A 17623-nucleotide genomic window follows, 5' to 3' on the forward strand; every position below is an offset into this window, starting at 1 on the left:
ATTTTTTCCTAAAGTCTACTGATTTTGTTTGCGGCCATAGAATATTCACCATCATTTCGAGGGTATTCAGAGTTGCCCCCTCCACCCACACACCTGTGCTCTGTTGCAGGGACTGCCCACCCCCTACCCCTGCCTAGCAAAGGGTGTTCTAGCTCCTGCTGAAGGCAGGTCCTGCGCCACTGCCCAATCTCAGCCCACTTCTCCTGCACCAGTACCTTGTGGGGTCAGCCGTTCCCTCCTTTTCTTCTGGCTCCTTTTGCACCATCCAAAGAATCTCCCTTATTAAAAAAAACCAACACGTGAAACCCACCTATGACCCTCTGAGCTACCTCTCTTTCTGATCCCCTTCCCAGCCACATTCCTCAGAAGAGTTCTCAGAGTACCTGGCTTCCTTGTCCTCACCTCCCACCGTCTGCCCCAGACCCCCTGAGGCTGCCTTTGCAGGCTCACCAGGGACCAGTCAGTTCGCAAATCCAGTGCATCCCCTGGTCGTCATCTTCCTGGGTCTCTCTATAGCTTCTGATGTACTCACTAGCCCCTCCTTGAGGTATTCTGTACCCTTGACTTAATTACTCTCTTTCTGGGTTCTAATAATAATAACATTAACTCTTACATGGACTCACACTGTGCCAGGCACTGTTCTAAGTGTTCTGCGTTTATTAACTCGTCGTTGTTATCCTCACAACAGCCCTGGAAGCCAGGTCCTATTATTATCCTGATTTTACAGATGATGAGACAATAAGCTACTTGCCAAGTTTATGCAGACAGGAAATGACAGAGCCAGGGTGTGAGCCCACACAATCTCGTGTAATGGACCCTGCCTCCCCGGCCGCCTCCCCATCCCTCAGCCTCACTGCTTCTGCCTCAGCCCAGCCCTTGTCAGGGTTCTCTGCTGACCTCCCTGCCTGTCTTCTTCAGCCCTGCCCAGCTTGAGCACGTGTCCCCTTCCCTCCCACCAGGCTCCCCAGTCCTGTGTGCATCTTTCCCTCTACTGGGACAGCCTTCCCTACCCCCACCCTACACTGGCCTGGTGAGCACCTCTTCCTCCCTTGATTCAGCGTGGCGACGCCTTTCTCAAGCCCCTGGGGGAGAGAGAGTTTCTCCATCTTTGTGTCTGTGCTGTTCTCCCCAGCTGCCCTCAGGGGAACATCCTGATACTTCAGGGTCTATATTTGGTGTGTGTCTGTCTTCAGTGGCAGCGACTGGCACTCATTCATGTCTCTGTCTCCGTCCAGCATCCACCAGCTGTGTGTGGCATAAGTGGATCAGTCTTTGTAAAGCACCTGTCTGCACGCAAAGTCCAGAGCTCTAGCAGGGTCCATCTTAACAAAGGCACCCTGCCACACTCCTCATTTTTATCTTCTAAGCAGATTGAACCCTTGGAGTTTTCTGTGCCTCTCTGGTTCCTCTCTGCCTTTATCCTCCTGCTTCAGAAGGCCGTGTGCCTCTTTCGTTCCCTCTGTTTTCTTCAGATGTCAGCTGGGAAGTCTTACCATTCCCAAGGGTAGTTCACGTGAAACCAAACATCGCGCTTACCACTGTGGGGTTTACATCACACCACGGCTAATCCATGGCTCTCCCCTGCCCCCCTGCTGGGCCAGGAGACGGGGGTGGCAGTCTCCCCCTCCGTGCCTCTCGCGCTGTCCTGGTGTGCGGGCACAGCAGGGACCTGATGAATGGAGGTATGGCCCGCTCTCCACAGGAGGCCACAGGGAGGCAGCGAGGGTCTGCTACCTGCCAGTGAGGAGATGGAAGAGCAGAGGACCCCCCCACCCAAAAATTCTGGGGTGTTGTAAGGAGACGAGGATCCTGGATTTCGAAGGATCCCCACAAAGTCGCTTGAAATTGAACATCACGGCTTTAAGCTCCCTCTCTCCACAACCTGATTTTAAATCTTAGGAAAGCTTAACAGCCCCAGGACTTAAATAGGAAAGAAAGCATTTCTGTTTTCAGAGGCAGGCCTCGCCCTCACAGAGGACAGGGATCTGATATGTCTAATCGGGTGCACTCCGAAATCCACCTTGGTTTAGAGTTGATGACGTTCAGTTCAGTTCAGGTATCGGAGGAGAGCTTGGAGCAGCCTTGCTGGCCAGCTGGAATCTAAGCCCCGCTACAGAGGTGTTCTCCACCCCTCCTCTGGCTTTTCCCTGGCGCTGACTGTTGTCAGCCATGATGCTGGGTGTCCGTCTGTCTGCCCAAGCCTGCCTCCCTGGCAGACGTGATCTTCGTAAAGGCAGGGCCTCGGTCGGTGCTCTCCCCCACCCCAGGGCCCCGCGTGGGGTGGCCCCGAGTCACTGTTGAAGACGGGGGCCTGACGGGCGGGGGCGGGGGGCAAGCACAATTCCAGTTACAGCTCTTCTGTGATCCTTTTTGCAAAACCGTGCACGATGTTTGGAGCATAATGTTTCCTTATGCTTATCTTCTCTAGTATGAAACCAGGGCTCGGCTAGAGAGGCTTTCGGCGAGTTCCTCCATAAGCTCAGCTGACCTGTTTGAGGAGCAGAGGAAGCAGCCGTCAGGTGAGGGGAGACGGGAGCGGGAGGAGGACGTGGCGGTCGGACGGAGGATCTGAGGAGAGCTGACCCTCATGTCCACGGCACGAATGTGTTTCCTCCGGATGGGCCTTTTACTCTTCCCAGCTACGCTTCAGCGAGCGCTCTCTGCAGCTGTCTTCCCCCCGCCGTGAGTCAGGTTGACAGGATTCGTTGTTCAGGCCTTACATGTGAGGAGACTAGGTCCTGAAGCGACAGCCCCAGGGTTATGCGGAGCCCCCTTCCTGAAGCAGTGTCGTGGCTGAGTATTTTCCGGTACGATGTGAAGGCAGAGCCTAGGACACTGCTCTCTCCACCCTGGAAGTGGCCGGCTGGGGCACCCGAGTGACACGAACCGCTCTCTAGCTGTGAGACTGAATCCTTCATGCCACTGTTAGCTTCAGTCTGCTCCTCTGTAAAGGGGGTGAGCAATCCCACCTCCTGAGGCTGTAATGAGGCTTGAAGGAGATGCTGTGTATAGCCTGCCCAGCACAGGTCTGGCCGTGGCACGTGCTTAGCAAACGTGCATTGAGTGAGAACTCTTAGCCAGTGGGCAGGCAGAAGCAGAGCAGCAGCGGTGACCATCAGTGTCAGTCCCCCAGGGAGGACAGAGCATTGGGCTTAGGGAATGTGCAGGTGGGAGAGGAACTTCCTGTCTCCTCATCCCTCTTTAGGATCCACACCTCAGAGGAGAGATGTCTGGTAGTCTTGGGGCTGGAGCTGGGGGCTAGGGTGGCGCTTACCACACAGTGGCAGGCTGAGGGGTAGGGTGGGACAGCCCCATGAGCCCCCGGGAGTGACCTCATCACACAGGCCCGTCACCGCTACCCAGAACCATGTCACCCTCCATCCTTACTTTCTGTTACCTCTGAGCCTCAAGAAAGGCTTGCTCTAGTTTCCGAATCTGGCCTCAGCTGGGCTGCAGGTTTAAGGGAAGGGCTGTGTGAGGCCGTTCAGGAACCCAGTTATCAGCAGGAAAGCCTGAGGGGAGGAGGGACCTCAGGGGACAAGAGCCAGGCATTGAAGGCCCAGTGTTGTCTACACCCCCATTTCCAGCCTTAGAGGAGCTGGGCATGGGTGCTTCTGGAAGGGGGTTGAGTCACGGAGTGGCCAACATGGGTGAGTCCAAAGGGAGACAGCTCAACAGAGAAGGTCATGGGGCACATGCTGAGTGGCTGGACCTCTGTGTTGTCTGGGGGGTGTTAGAAGACCCTGGTGGACCTCAGTGTGCAGTGACCCCTGCCAGGTTGCTACACTGCAGTGGACAGGGTGTCCTAGCCACGCAGTGTCTGGGGAACAAGGTGTATGCTGGCAGAGTGGCCCACAGTGTGGTCAGCCAGTGTCCTGAGAGATACTTCAGGAGCTGGGGACCAAGGCCAGAGTGGGCAAGCCCAGTGTGTCTGAAACTGAGGTGGTGGTGGGCAGGGGCAAGGCTGCCACGGCCTAGGGCAGAGGATACAGCCAAGAGCTGGGTGGCCATGGAGGTGCTCTCTGGGCAGGGAGGGCTCCTGCTCTCAGCTGGCCAGGTTTCTGCCAGCGATTTCCTGGCACGGGTTCTGGGTGGGGCCGAGGGTTCACAGGCTTCTGTTACCATCTCTGAACTTCCGGTGTCCTGGCCTTTTGTCAGGCAACTTCCTTTTGTGACCAACCCCTTTGAGGGTTCTCAGGAATCCTCTCTCTGCTGCCCCCCTACCCCGGATCAGCGTGGGGCCACCTGCCAGAGCCCTGGCAGTTTGGCAGGTCAGTCCAGGGGACCAGGATTGTTAAAAAATCACCCACTGGCAATGTGTGGTTTTATCATTCAGTTGCTGGAAGTTTCACCCTGAAACATTGCTGTCTTGTTTTAAAAAACTTTCCAGTTGTTGAAGGAAAACTGTGGCCAGCCTGTGTTCCTATCCCCTTTCGTGAAGAAAAGTCCAGTAATTTTTCTGACCCTGTGTGGGTCCCAGGCAAACTCTGGTCCGTGGGAATGTGTGGCCATAGTAAGGGTGCACACTGGGGAGCCAGGCCACCCAGAGATTTGACACCCCTTCCCCAGCCGGCCCGTCCACTGCCTGCAAAGCTCACTCCCTCCCTCTCCTCCGTCCCAAACCAAAATAGTCCAGACCGTGATGACCCTCGTTCTGCATCTTCCATCAAGCTCATCATAAAGATGCCTTCTAATAACCTCCTAAATGTCAGTGCATCGAACAACTGTTATTAAATATTTACTGTTTATTTAGAGTGCATTTCAGTGAAGAGTAAAAGGTGGTTTTAAGAAACTGTTCTGTGTCCCATCTGTGAAGTATCACTGTCATCACAGATTGTGGTATTGTTAGTGGGAGTCCAGTCGGCTCCTCTGATGGCTTTATAAGTAGTCTGTAATTATATCACAGCTTTATAATTACTTGGGGGAGAAAAGAAAATACTTCTAAATTTGAAATGCCTCCCGGTGAAGTGAAATGCCTTCTGGGGATGTGGCTTAACCCAGGAGTCCTGTGGCTAAAGAGACAGCAGTTTGTAGATCAACCAAGTAAGTACGCAGGGCCCAGCATGTGGCATGGGCAGTGACAGCCTTGGCTTGGCTGTTGCGTAGTTAAACACTGGCCTCCTGAGAACTGGAGGATGCTAGAGGTGTTCTTCCTGTCTCTTCTCTCCTCCCTTGCCCATTTATTTCCCTGTCTGCCACTTCAGTTTACCTTTAAGAGAAGGGTAAAAAAAAAAATTTTTTTTTTGGGTGGCGAGAACTCAGCCCAAGTTCTCAGAAGCTTTAAAAATCTTTGGGGTGGTCATGTCAGCCCCAGTCGCTCTGTTTATCTTTTTAAAGACCTTCAATGTTGCTTCTAATTACCACAGTCATACACACTGTAGACATTTTAGTGTATACATTTTTTATCCTGCCTTTTTAGAAAAATAGTATTTTACTATGTTTTTCGTGAAAATTTACACAGTAAGTTAGGTTCCTGTCTTTGTTCTCTAGGGCTGGTGTAACAGAAATACCACAAGTGGATGGCTTTAACAAACAAATTTGTTAATTTTCACACAGTTTAGGAGGCTAGAAGCCCCAGTTCAGAGTGCTGGCTCTAGGGGAACGGCTTTCTCTCTCCGTGGGCTCTTCAGCTTCTTCTTCCTGGTTCCTTGGAAATCTCCAGGTGGCTTGCATCTGTCTTCCCCCATCTCACTTTGCCTAATCTGCTCTTTTTATCTCTTGTAAGAGATTAACTCAAGACACACCCTACACTAATCCTGCCTCATTAACATAACAGAATACTCATTCCCAAAGGGGTTTATAACCACAGGCATAGAGGTTAGGATTTAGGACACATATTTGGGGGGATATAATTCAATCCATAACAGTTCCCGTTTGACAATTTTGTTACCAATTGTTCAGTGACATTGGTTACACTTTTCACAGTGTGTCAACATTCTCTTTTAATTGCGTTCTGGTTATTCTGTTTCCAGTACACTAGTTTCCCAGCCCCCCTTATTGCTTTAGAGTGACCCTTGACCTTTTGGTCTCATATAGATGGTTTTTTACTGGAGCACCATACTCACAGGTCATATCCTTTGTGTGCTACTCTGTTATTTCACTAAAAGGTGATCTCAGGAGATAGTTGCAGTTAGAGGTTTAAAGAGTATTTTAGGGAGATAGTCTCAAGGAGGCCTCTGGTCCCAATTGGTCCAGTAAGTCTGGTCTTTGCAAGAATTTGAGTTTTGTTCTGCATTTTTCCCCTTCTAGCAGGGTCCGTCTGTGGTGGCCCTGATCAGAATGGCCGTTAGTGGTAGCCGGGCACCATTTAGTTCTTCTGGTCTCAGGGTAGGTGAGTCCATGGCTCTTATAGGCTATTAGCCCTATAGGCTAGTTTCTTCTCTGAGAATTTGTTCCCTTTTTTCTCTTTTGCTCCTGATGAGTAGAGACCAGTAGTTGTACCTTAGATGGCTGCTCACAAGCTTTTAAGACCCCAGATGCTACTCACCTCACTGGGATGCAGGACATGAACTCTGTGAACTGTATTGTGCCAGTTGACAGACTCGTGCTTGAGACTAAGGTCCTACACCTTCAAGCCTAGACACCCAATCTCATGAGGTGTTTGGTGTGTCTGAGAAGTGTCTTTAATTGTGTCCTGTATGGATATCTGTGTGTTATGGATTGAATTGTGTCCACCAAAAACGTGTGTTATAAATCCTAACCTCTATGCCTATAGTTAAAATCCCATTTGAGAATGGATTGTCTTTGTTATGTTACTGAGACAGGATTAGTATAGGGTGAGTCTTAAATCAATCTCTTTTGAGATATAAAAGAGATTAAACCAAGGGAGAGAAGCAGAGATGGGGGAAAAGAGATGCCAATCCACCTTTTAGCTGTTGCGAATAGTGCTGCAGTGAACATTGGTGTAAGGTTTCTGTTTGCGTTCCTGCCTTCAGTCTTTTCGGTACACACTGAGAATTAGGATTGCTGGGTCATGTGGTAGTTTTATATTTAACTTCTTGATGAACCGCCAAACTGTTCCACAGTGACTGTACCATTTTCCATTCCCACCAGCAATGGATGAGGGTTCCAATTTCTTCACATTCTCACCACCACCTGATAATATCTGTTTGTTAGATCACAGCCATCCTAGTGGGAGTGAGGTGGTATCTCCTTGCGGTTTTGATTTGCATCTCCCTAATGATTAATGAGGAGCCCTGGTGGCCCAGCTGCTAACCAAAAGGTCAGCAGTTCGAATCTACCAGGCACTCCTTGGAAACCCTATGGGGCAGTTCTACTCTGTCCTATAGTATCGCTATAAGTTGGAGTTGACTCGACAGTGATGGGTTTGGTTTTTTTGTTTAATGACTAATGAAAGGAGCCCTGGTGCACAACAGTTAAGCACTTAGCTGCTAATGGAAAGGTTGGCGATTCACACCCACCAGTGGCTCCACCAGAGAAAAGACCTGGCGATTACAAGCTAGGAAACCCTACGGGGCAGTTCTCCTTTTTCTGTAGCGTCTCTATGAGTGGGAATGGACTCAGTGGCACACAACAACACAATGACTGATGACACTGTGTGTCTTTTCACATGCTTGTTGGCCATTGGTATATCCCCTTTGGTGAAATGCCTAGTCAAGGCCTTTGCCCAGTTTTCAGTTGGGTTGTCTTTTTTGTTGTTGAGCTGTAGGAGTTATTTTATATTCTACATACTAAACCCTTATCAGATACATGGTTCCCCAAAATTTCCTCCCAGTCTGTAGGTTGTCTCTTCACTTTGTTGATAAAGTCCACAATGCCAGATTTAAATGCAAAGGAAAGAGCGTTTAACTCATGTGCACAGTAACTGACGTTACACGGATCTTAGTTTGTAGCTCGTACGTGCATCTGTGTTTCATTCTTACCAAGGAGTAGAAACGCTACACGAAACTAACTTAGCCGTTTTTATTTAATATTTGTATTGATTCTACCACCCTTCTCCACCTTCAGCTTACTGATGAATAAGGAAGGGCAGACAGAAAAAGGAGCTGTGGGTAGCCCTCTCTCCCATTCTTTGTGTCACCATTTTCAGTGTTGGCGGTCAGCTAATACCGGGAAGTAATGCCAGGCAGAAAGGGTACAGGAGGTTCTTTGGTTGTTTGTGTCTCCTAGAAGGCCATCGCCTCCTCTCTACATGGGAAGCAAGGTTTAACACAGCAACTACGTGCCTTAGTTACTAGTGCTGTCGTACGAAAAATACCGCAAGTGGGCGGCTTTAAAGAACAGAGGTTTATTTTCTCAGAGTTCTGGGGGCTGGGAATCTGCATTCAGCGCAGCTGCAGGGCTGTGGGCATTGCTTGGCTGCTCGCAGACGTTTCTTCACGCAGACCTTCACGTGGGCCTTTGAGGACCCGCGAAACCTCGTTTACAGCCCAGCGCTGATTGGTTGGTTAACTGTGTGGTGAGTGGCAGGGCAGGAGCTGGGCGGTGGGCAGCTCTGCACTTGCTTCAGGCCTTTGTCCCCCATGTTGGTCAAGCGCCAGCCATGTGCACGCACTAGCTGCATGGCGGGAGCAAATCTCTCGGCCTCCCTCCAGGCCAGGCCCACCCAGGGTAGTTGTCATATAAGTGCCCACAGCCTGGTATGGCATCCGTCCCTGTGGTCACTCTCAGAAAGCATGGCCACTTGGGGTGTGGGACGGCTGCTACTCCCGGGGGGAGGTAGAGCTACTTAGGACACAAAGTGACAGAACAGAGGAAGCTTTGTGGGAGTAGTGTTGGAACAAAGAAAGCGTAAAATCCAGTTCGCCCCTCTCTGTGCATGTCTTTCAAAGACCACTGGGGCTGTGAGGCCTCCTTCCTTGCCCTGGTGCTCCTCCACTGTGTGCGTCCTGAGTGGGTGGCCATGCTGCCTGCCTGGAACCTGTGTCTGTGAGGCCTACTCGGGTGCCTTGGCCATGTTTGTCCTTTTTTCTCACTTAGCCCTAGAGCCTTGTGGCCTGGCAGGGCTGCATCTCAGAAGCACTGACCGGTTTTGCAATTGGGTGGTTTGGTTGAGCGATTTGCTGTGTCTGCCATACAGCACAGCTGTGCAGTGGTATCATCAGAGAAGACGTGGTTACACAAACCAAAGTCATGTTAATCTCAGCAAATCAGTGTCCTCTGGGTCTGTCTCAGAGATGTCAGCACTGGAGAGCTTTTGTTTATTATTAAACACGTTGTTCTTATAGTCTTAGAGATACTTTATCTCTTGCCTTGTCTCCATTTCAGGGAAATTGGTACATGATGTTCTATTAAAAATTAATTTTCTGAAGAGCTTTGGAGCTGTCCTCGACTTTCCAGCTCCCTCCCCACACCCTCAGCCTTTCGTGGATATCCTTGGGTCTCCGTCACAGGTCGCCTGTTCCTGGACTGTGGCCTCAGCCCCTGCTTGTCCTTCTGCTCCAGCCTGGTCTCCCATACCTCACTTCCTCACTCTTCCCAGCGTGGTCTTTCAAAGTGCAGGCCCTTGGATTAGTGCACAGGCCCCTGCCTAGCTCGCCCCCTTCAGGACCAGGGTTCCCGTTGGCCTTTCCGGCCTCATTCCTGATCATTTCCCACAGTGTCCCTAGTCCAGCTAGCTGCCTTGGGTCTGCGGATCCTGAACTGCACTGGGCTGTCATGGGTCTCTGAGCCCGGAATGCTCCGCCCCTCCTGTTCACCTGGATGACCCACCATCTGCGCCCTGGGAGCTGCATCAGGCCCCTCTGCCCGCTCTCACCACTGTGACTGAGGCTGTCGGTGACCATCACCCCCAACTGAGCGTGAACTCTGAGGGATCAGGGTCTGTGCCTCTTTATCTCTGTACCTCGGCTCCTGGCAGAGGGCCTGGCTCAGAAACCCCAGGAAATGTTTACTGCATGAATGAATGAATGAGCTCTAAAACCAGTTGCCATCAAGCAGATTCTGACGCATAGCAACTGTATAGGACAGGGGAGAACTGCCCCATAGGGTTTCCAGGCAGTGCCTGGTGGATTTGAACTGCCGACCTCTTGGTTAGCTGTAGCTCTTAACCACTGCACCACCAGTGTTTCTAAATGAGCTCTAGAAGCACCCTGATCCAGCAGCCCCTCCATCAGGGCGCACAGAGCCAGAGCTCCCTGCTAGCCCTCCTCCGCCCACCTCCAATATTGGGCACGCCTGTGCTCATTCTCCTCTCTCCTAGCACGATGGCCACAGGCCCTGTGCTTGCTCTCCTCCGAGCCGTGCATCGCCATGTGGCAGGTGCTCGGCAGCCGTGTATGCGGCGGCTCGCAGGCTCGAAGCTTGCATGTGCTTTGCCATCCTTCCTTCCTTGTGTGGGGGTCACAGAGACACATACATGGACACACGTACAGGTGGCAGCCCAGCAGCCTAGACTCCAAGAGGTGATGAGCAGAGCCCCTGCAGCCTGTGCCGAGCAGCCCATCATTAGTGGGTCATCAGCCTCTGCTGAGGCATTGGTTTCCATAGGGAGACTTGCCTGCTCTGATGGACACGGGGTCTTCCCCTCAGCCTCTACCTACCCTCTGCTGAGGCATTGGTTTCCGTAGGGAGACTTGCCTGCCCTGACGGACACGGGATCTTCCCGTCAACCTCCACCTACATGGTCAACCTCTACGCACATGGCTTAGCTTCCCTGCCCCGCAGGCCCCTGCCTCAGAGCAGGAACTGCTACCACTCTGGGTATCCCCCTAATACTCGTCTTCCAGCCTCCTGCAGCTAGTCACTAAGCCCCATCACACAACCCCCCAGGACCCTCAGGCCCACCCACTCCTTCTCACCCTGTGACCCTCAGGCCCACCCACTCCTTACTCCATGACTCTCAGGCCTGCCCACTCCGTACCCCAGGACCCTCAGATCCACCCTCTCCTTATCCCAGGACCCTCAGGTCCAACTCACTCCTTACCCCCAGAACCCTCAAATCCACCCCCTCCTCACCCCACGATCCTCAGGCCCACCCCCTCCTCACCCCAGCATCCCCTCTGCCTGGACCATGCAATGGCCTCCCGACTGCCCGCTTCCTTCACTGTTGCTTCCCCCGCCCGCTCTGTGCACGCAGCAAACAGCATAGGCCACATTATCATTAGGGCTTGTCATCTTCTTTAGGGGCTGGGTGGTAAGCTCTGGAAAAGCAGTGTCTGTGCAGCCCCTGCCCTGGGAGCAGGGACCCAGGGACCTATCTAGACCATGGGTCAGGGAGCCTCTTCCTGCGGAACTGGGTGTAAGCTGCCGTTCCCTGAAGCCCGTGAAAACATGGGCATGGTTGGGCTTCTTTGACCACTGCCGTCTCTGACCACTGACCCCTCCAGCCTGCCCTGGGCAGCTGTCACAGCCAACTTGGCGCCGAGTGTGGGCATGGCTGATGCCAGCGACCAGGAGGAAGGGAGCCTTTGCTAAACACAGGAAGATCTCTGGTCAGATTTCTTACATTTGGAACCTTTCCAAGCCAGGCAGCAGACGCGCAGGTGGGCAGCTCAACCGTGCCAGGGGTCTGTCATCTGCTCCACAAGTTGCCAAGTTACTTATCCCCTCAGGATCATAGGCTTTCAGGATGAAGTAAGTACTAAGAATGTGTAAACACAGTGGCCGGGTGAGACCCAAGCTTGTTTCTCTCATAAAAATCTGGGGAGGCAGTTGGGGACTGGTATGGGGTATTCCTTGGGGTCTGGGGCTCAGGCATTTCTCCAGTGCCTGCAAGCTCCCTAGTTCAGGGAGGACAGAAGGACACGGGGAGGGGCCTTGTCACCACCTCTGGTCACCTGGTGCTGAGGATAGTCAGTGAGGGGCTGTAGTCCTGGAGCTGCTCTGCTCAGGCCCAGGGCCGCTCTGAGGAGGGGTAGACACCTCAGAGCAGAACAGAAGTACCTCTGCTCTAGCTTGCCAGTGTGTGTGTGCCTTGGTGGCGTTCTCCAGTTGGAAACTCCGAGTAGAGGAAGAGCCACCCTCTGAGCTCTGGTTCACGCCAGCCAGCCACCCTGGACCCATAACATGGCTGCACAGTTATGGCTCTCTGAGCACTGGTCTGTGCCACCAGCCACTGTGGACCTGTAACGTGGCTGCGTAGCCATGACTCTCAGCTCTGGTCCACACCAACCAGCTATCATGGATCCGTAACCTGGCTGCGCAGCCGTGGCTCTCTGGCTCCCACATTTAACATCCCACAGCAACTCCTTGTTTGCTGGACTTAGTCAGGCAACTGTAAGTGGCTATGCTGGGATTTGAACCCAGACGTATCACTGCTCTGGGCATCTGCTTTGTAACTGGCAAAGGGTATAAAACTTTAAAAAGTCAGCTGTCACTTCCTGGCTCTTTTGTGGAGTGGAGGGGCAAGAGCTCACATCTGGGGCCCTCCCACGTGGTAGGCGTGGGAACAGTGCAGTGGGAAACTGCTGGCCTGAAGGACAAGGCCATTGTTTCTGCTTTTTTTTTTCTGGAAAGGGACCTGACCGAGATTTCTGTTGCTTAGGGTGAATGAGGGTATAGGTGGCCTGCACGTGGGGCCTGGAGGAGCAGCAGGTTTGGGTTCTGCTCACAATCACTGAGTCCTTCTGCGTCTTATTACAGCTGTGTAACAAAGGTTAACATGAAAGCTGTGTTGTCACAGTTGTCACACAGGCATGTGGTCGGACCATGCACCTGTGATAACACTGACCTGCGTTACCTACATAGGTTGTTGTTGTTAGGTGGCGTCGGGTCTGCTCTGACTCACAGGGACCCTGTGCACAGCAGAAGGAAACACTGCCCGGTACTTACACTGGTACCACACGATAATGTTTGCACTCTACCTACATTTGCGCTTTACCTACACGGGTACTGTATGGTAATGTTTGCGCTTTACCTACACGGGTACTGTACGGTAATGTTTGTGCTTTACCTACACGGGTACTGTACGGTAATGTTTGCATCAGGACAATCAAAATGGAAATAATAGAAGCCCAGCTCAAACTAGCCTGAGCACACAGTGAAGTTACTGGCTTCTGTTCCCGGGAAGATTCAGAGTCAAGCGAGTTCACTGGCATGGACTCCTCGTTTCTGGCTTGTTCCTTGGGCAGTGGCCTCGTTCTCTTGGGCTGCAACAAGCTTCTCCGTCCATCTATCCTTGAGGGGTGAGTTGGAAGGGCAGTCAGAGTCACAAAGAGCCGCAGCTGGAGCCCGGAGCAGGCCGTCTCCTCTTCACTTGAGTAAATGGCTCCCAAGGAAGGTTTCAATTGGCCAAGCCTGGTCACGTGCCCATCTGTGGATAGGGTAGAGGGGTGGGGTATCCCCAGAGGAAGGGAGGGTGGCTCTCACCAAAAGTGGGGGAACCGATGCTGAGCAGACAGATATCCATCCATTGGCCCTTCACTGAGTACTTATGTGTCAGGCCTTGTGTTAAGCACCTTAGAGACAGAGGCTCAGAGACGGTAAAGAACTTGTCCAAAGACATACAGCTTAGAAGTGGCAGTGCCAAAATTTGAACCCATGATGGTTAAGCCCCAGTGCTGCGTCTTCTCTCAGCTGATTCATGGTGGGGCTGCAACTTAAACCGGGATCGGGTCCTTTCCCATAGCCACAGCTGCTGCTTGCGGAGAAGCAGGGAGGGGCGGGGTGTGTCCTCTGAAGTCCCCTGAGCTCTCTGCCCTGTCGCTCCCAGCGGAGAGTGACGAGCCTCCATGTTGTGTGTGTGCAGGAAACTACAATCTCACCAGCGTGCTGCCCGCCGCTCCCGACATGGCGCAGTTTAAGCAGGGCGTGAGGTCCGTCGCCGGGAAGCTCTCGGTCTTTGCCAACGGTGTCATGACTTCCATCCAGGTTAGTGGACGGGGCAGCCTGACAGCAGGGTTGTTAGGCTGAGTCTGATGGTGGGGTTCGTGGTTTCGAAAATGAGATCTGGACCGTTCTGCAGCTGCTGGAAAAGTCCACTGTATGCCATTTATGTTGCTACCGTGTGACCCAAGGCGTGTGAAAACCACAGATGACAGGTTATGTTCTTGTAAACGCTTCCAAAGGGGAATCCTTACAGGAGTTCTCATGATCACTGGTAGCTTTTTCCCTACATTGGAAAATACGGAGAAATATCCAGAAGAAAATAAAAATTGCCTATAATCCCACCTCACAGGGGCAACTTCTGTTAGTTTTGTCTCCCAGTTTTAGGTATTCTCTTTCCTCCACTTGTGTGTGTGTGTGTGTAAAATACGTATAGCATAAGATTTGCCATTTTAACCATTTTTCAGTGTCCAGTGGTGTTACAGTCACAGCGTTTGCAGCCATTACCACTATTTCCCAAACATTTCCATCACCTCAAACGGAGACTCAGTACCCATTTTTGTCCCTACTCTCCACTTTCTGTTCCCCCAGCCCCTGGCAACCACTAATCTGCTTTCTGTGTCTGCATTCGCCTGTTCTAGACGTTTCATGTAAGCGAGTCATACGACATGTATCTTTCCTGTCTGACTGACTTCACTCAGCATCGTGTTTTCAAGGTTCATCCATGCCGGATTGTGTATCCGGACTTCGTTTCTCTCTATGGCTGCGTAACAGTCCATTGTATGCGTGTTTTTAGGATTTTGGCGTATTTTATTTTAGCTCTAGATTTCTGAGTCTCTTTAAAATTAAAAGGGGATTATATTGTAGACATGCTTTCGTATCCTGTTTTCCTCTGTGGTGTTATGAGCATTTTCATATAATTAAAAATTACTCAGAAACCACATTCTTTTGAGTGAAAATACATACCATAATGTATTTGACAATTCCCCAGTTGGCTGTTTAAGCTGTATTTCAGTCTTTTAAATAAGGCAAGGATGGAGCAGCCGTGTATATAAAAATGTAAGGCCATCTCGGATTATATGCAAGGCCTATTTCTTGAACCTTCTTGTTTAGGTCTTTTCTTTAGAAGGATTCTATTACTAATGAGAACGTGGCCACTGGGGTCTGACCTTGTTAACACGGGCCCCAGTGCCCCTAAAGGGGGTTCCTAGTTTCCAGACAGCACTGTTCTGGCCCCAGGTTTGGGGGATGCTCCCCACTGCAAAGAATCCCCTCAACCCTGAAGTGCTGGCTGTCGCTGTTTTCACTGCTGTTAATCACACAATGGTCCCTTCCGTGGCCCTTCAGTTAGAATTTATAAAGCCCTTCCATGGCCTGAGGTCAGCTGCGCTCCCTTAGGTCAGCGCCCCAAGCAGGTAGACGTCCTGTTCTGTGATATTCACCCCCATGTCGTCAATGAAGAGACAGAGCACAGAGGGTTCTGTAGCCTCTGCACATCGTTCAGCTGAACCAGCACCTTGCAGGCCAGGGTTTCCGTCTCCAAGTGCGTTCCCCTCTACTCCACCTCACACTTGCTCCCAGAGGGCTTGGCGTTGGGCTTTCATTAAACATCAGGACGCTCTCGCTTACCACGCCCTCCGCGGGTCAGAGGCCTGCTGCCTGCTTCACAGCCCCAGCCACGCCAGGAAGGCAGAGGCAAGACGTCACCAAGTCGGGCTCCAAAGCCCCCACAGCGTTGTCAGCACCTGCGACCGGCTGTGATGTCGGCTCCCTTGGTCTGCCTCCTTGAGGCTCAGGGCTCGTGTCAGATGCTGGCACCTGTGCTTTGTGTCGGTCGCAGTGTCACTTTGACAACACGGAACATCCGTGCGCCTGCAGACGAGCACTTGATGCTGAGCACTGGTGATTTCATTTTCTCTTTTCTCCAGGATCGCTACGGCTCTTAACGCTGACGCCACGGCCTGTGTTCTGGAGAAGCCCCTCTTCAGGTGAACCAGAGGCCACACCACAGCCTGCAGGGAAGACCAGCCAGCTCTCCAGGTTGCCTGGCTGCTGCTTGTTCACCTAGTACATATACACGTTCCCAATTTTAACATTTCATTGAGAAATTCTCATTTTTGATGTAGAAGAAGCTCTGTTCTCCTCAGCCTTTCTCCCTGCATGCCCGCCTTTGGCGTGGCCAAGCGTACCTTGCTTTGCTCTCTTGGAATTTTTAGTCCCGACAGCAGCTGGGGGCCTGGAGACAGCAGTTCCCCTGAGTGAACACAGACAGCCTTCGCTTCCAGGGCTCAGTGCTGGGTGACTCAGCCCAGGACTCCCGGGAGCAGCGGTCTCCACAGGCCTGAAGGGACGCCGCTCGCAAACAAGCATTTCATTCCAAAGGGAGCAAAGAATAAAAACAAAGTACCGAAAATGACTGGTGTCTGGTTTGACAGGCTGCTTCATTTGTGTGTCTGCATACTAAGGTGATTTTAAATAACGTTTACGGTCATCATCCCTCTGTGGATTGCTTATTTTGTATGATCCATAAACTTAAAAATTTCTTCAGTGAGTGTGCTTTTAACAAACCTATGTTTGCACCTTGACTAGGGGCTTGGCTTCGTCTCCTGCCAAGGCGCGGCTGTTTGAATTTATGGGCAGTGTAAGGCGAGGGCTCCCTCAGTGAGTTCTGAATCAGTGGAGTGTACAGAATTAAAGTTGGTAAGGTAAGAAGAACCCACTGCCAGCCGGCATTTCCGTCTGTGGGAAAGAGTAGTGGTCATTGGGTAGTTTTGCTAATATTTTTTTATCTTACTCCTGGTTTTCAAAAAATTACAGAATGTGTATAATGAATAAAGAAAAATAATTTGGCTGTGTTTTAGACAGCATAGAATATATTGTTCAGCACAGTAACATATATGAAATTCAATGAACCGAAAACGTGATTTCCACTGAATATTTTGTGAATTTTTCTGAAGAGCTCAAATTTGTAGACTTCTAAGTATAATAAAAAGCCGCAGCAGACTGTGTTGCCTATGTTTTTTACAAAAAGCTTTTGTAATAACTCTGAAAGCAGTGCACGGTATACGGGGAGGGACATACGGCGGAATTAAGGCAGAATCACAGGTGGTCTGTTTGTAATGGCTGTCTGGGACCTCATGTGTGGCTGTCATTATATGGGAGTGTTCTGATGCAGCGTGTGGGGTGTCCTTGTTGAAATGAGGGTCTGTAGGACACCAGGAGCCCTGATGGCACAGCAGCTAAACTGCTCAGCTGCTAACCATAAGGTCAGTGGTTCGAACCCACCAGCCGCTCTGCAGGAGGGTAGTTCTACTCTGTCCTGTAGGGTCGCTATGAGTCAGAAAGCACTTGGCATCAGTGGGTTTGGTTTTGGGGTTTAGGGCAGCCCCGTGGGGTGGGGCTTCGTGGTCACCCAGGAGGTAGGGTGTCTTTCATCCCCCCCCACACGTTGAAGCAGGCTGGGGCTTGGAGTTCTCATTCCCTTTCCCAGGAGCCCTTGGAGCAAGTTATGTTCCTATTTTACAGAGGGAGTGAGTAAGGCAGAGGCTGAGACCACTGCCGGAGGCCGCTCCCTCTAACTCTGCTTTTCTCCCTCATGGAGCTTCTCCCGTGGAGGCCCTGGCCTCCTTCAGGGTCCAGCCTTCAGAGGTACTTCAGTGAGGACCTGGTGCTCAGTGCTTTACCTGTGCAGGGCCCCTCCCCTCTGCCGCAGGCAGGTGCTCCACCACCCCCCTCAGACGGGCTCGTCCTCGTGCATGCATGTGAATGTGTGTGTACACATGTGCATGTGGGTATGCGTGCCTGTGTATGTGTGTGCATGCGTTCCGGTGAATGTGTGTATTCCTGTGAATTCATGCGTGCCTGTGTATGTGTGTGCGTGCATTCCTATGAATGTGCG

General features: G+C 51.6%; 1 protein-coding gene across 1 annotated transcript in view; it reads left to right on the forward strand.

The window, feature by feature from the left end:
- Positions 1 to 16729, forward strand: part of ARFGAP3 (ADP ribosylation factor GTPase activating protein 3) — a 73401-nt gene extending 56672 nt beyond the window's left edge. The window contains exons 14-16 of the mRNA XM_003419722.3: positions 2429 to 2519; positions 13649 to 13770; positions 15654 to 16729. Of these exons, the coding sequence (XP_003419770.2) occupies positions 2429 to 2519; positions 13649 to 13770; positions 15654 to 15671 (231 nt within the window). The 3' untranslated portion in view covers positions 15672 to 16729. The remainder of the gene's footprint in view (positions 1 to 2428; positions 2520 to 13648; positions 13771 to 15653) is intronic.
- The last annotated feature ends 894 nt before the right edge of the window (positions 16730 to 17623 follow it).

The sequence above is a fragment of the Loxodonta africana genome, chromosome 4, assembly GCF_030014295.1.
Source record: "Loxodonta africana isolate mLoxAfr1 chromosome 4, mLoxAfr1.hap2, whole genome shotgun sequence".
Taxonomy (NCBI): domain Eukaryota; kingdom Metazoa; phylum Chordata; class Mammalia; order Proboscidea; family Elephantidae; genus Loxodonta; species Loxodonta africana.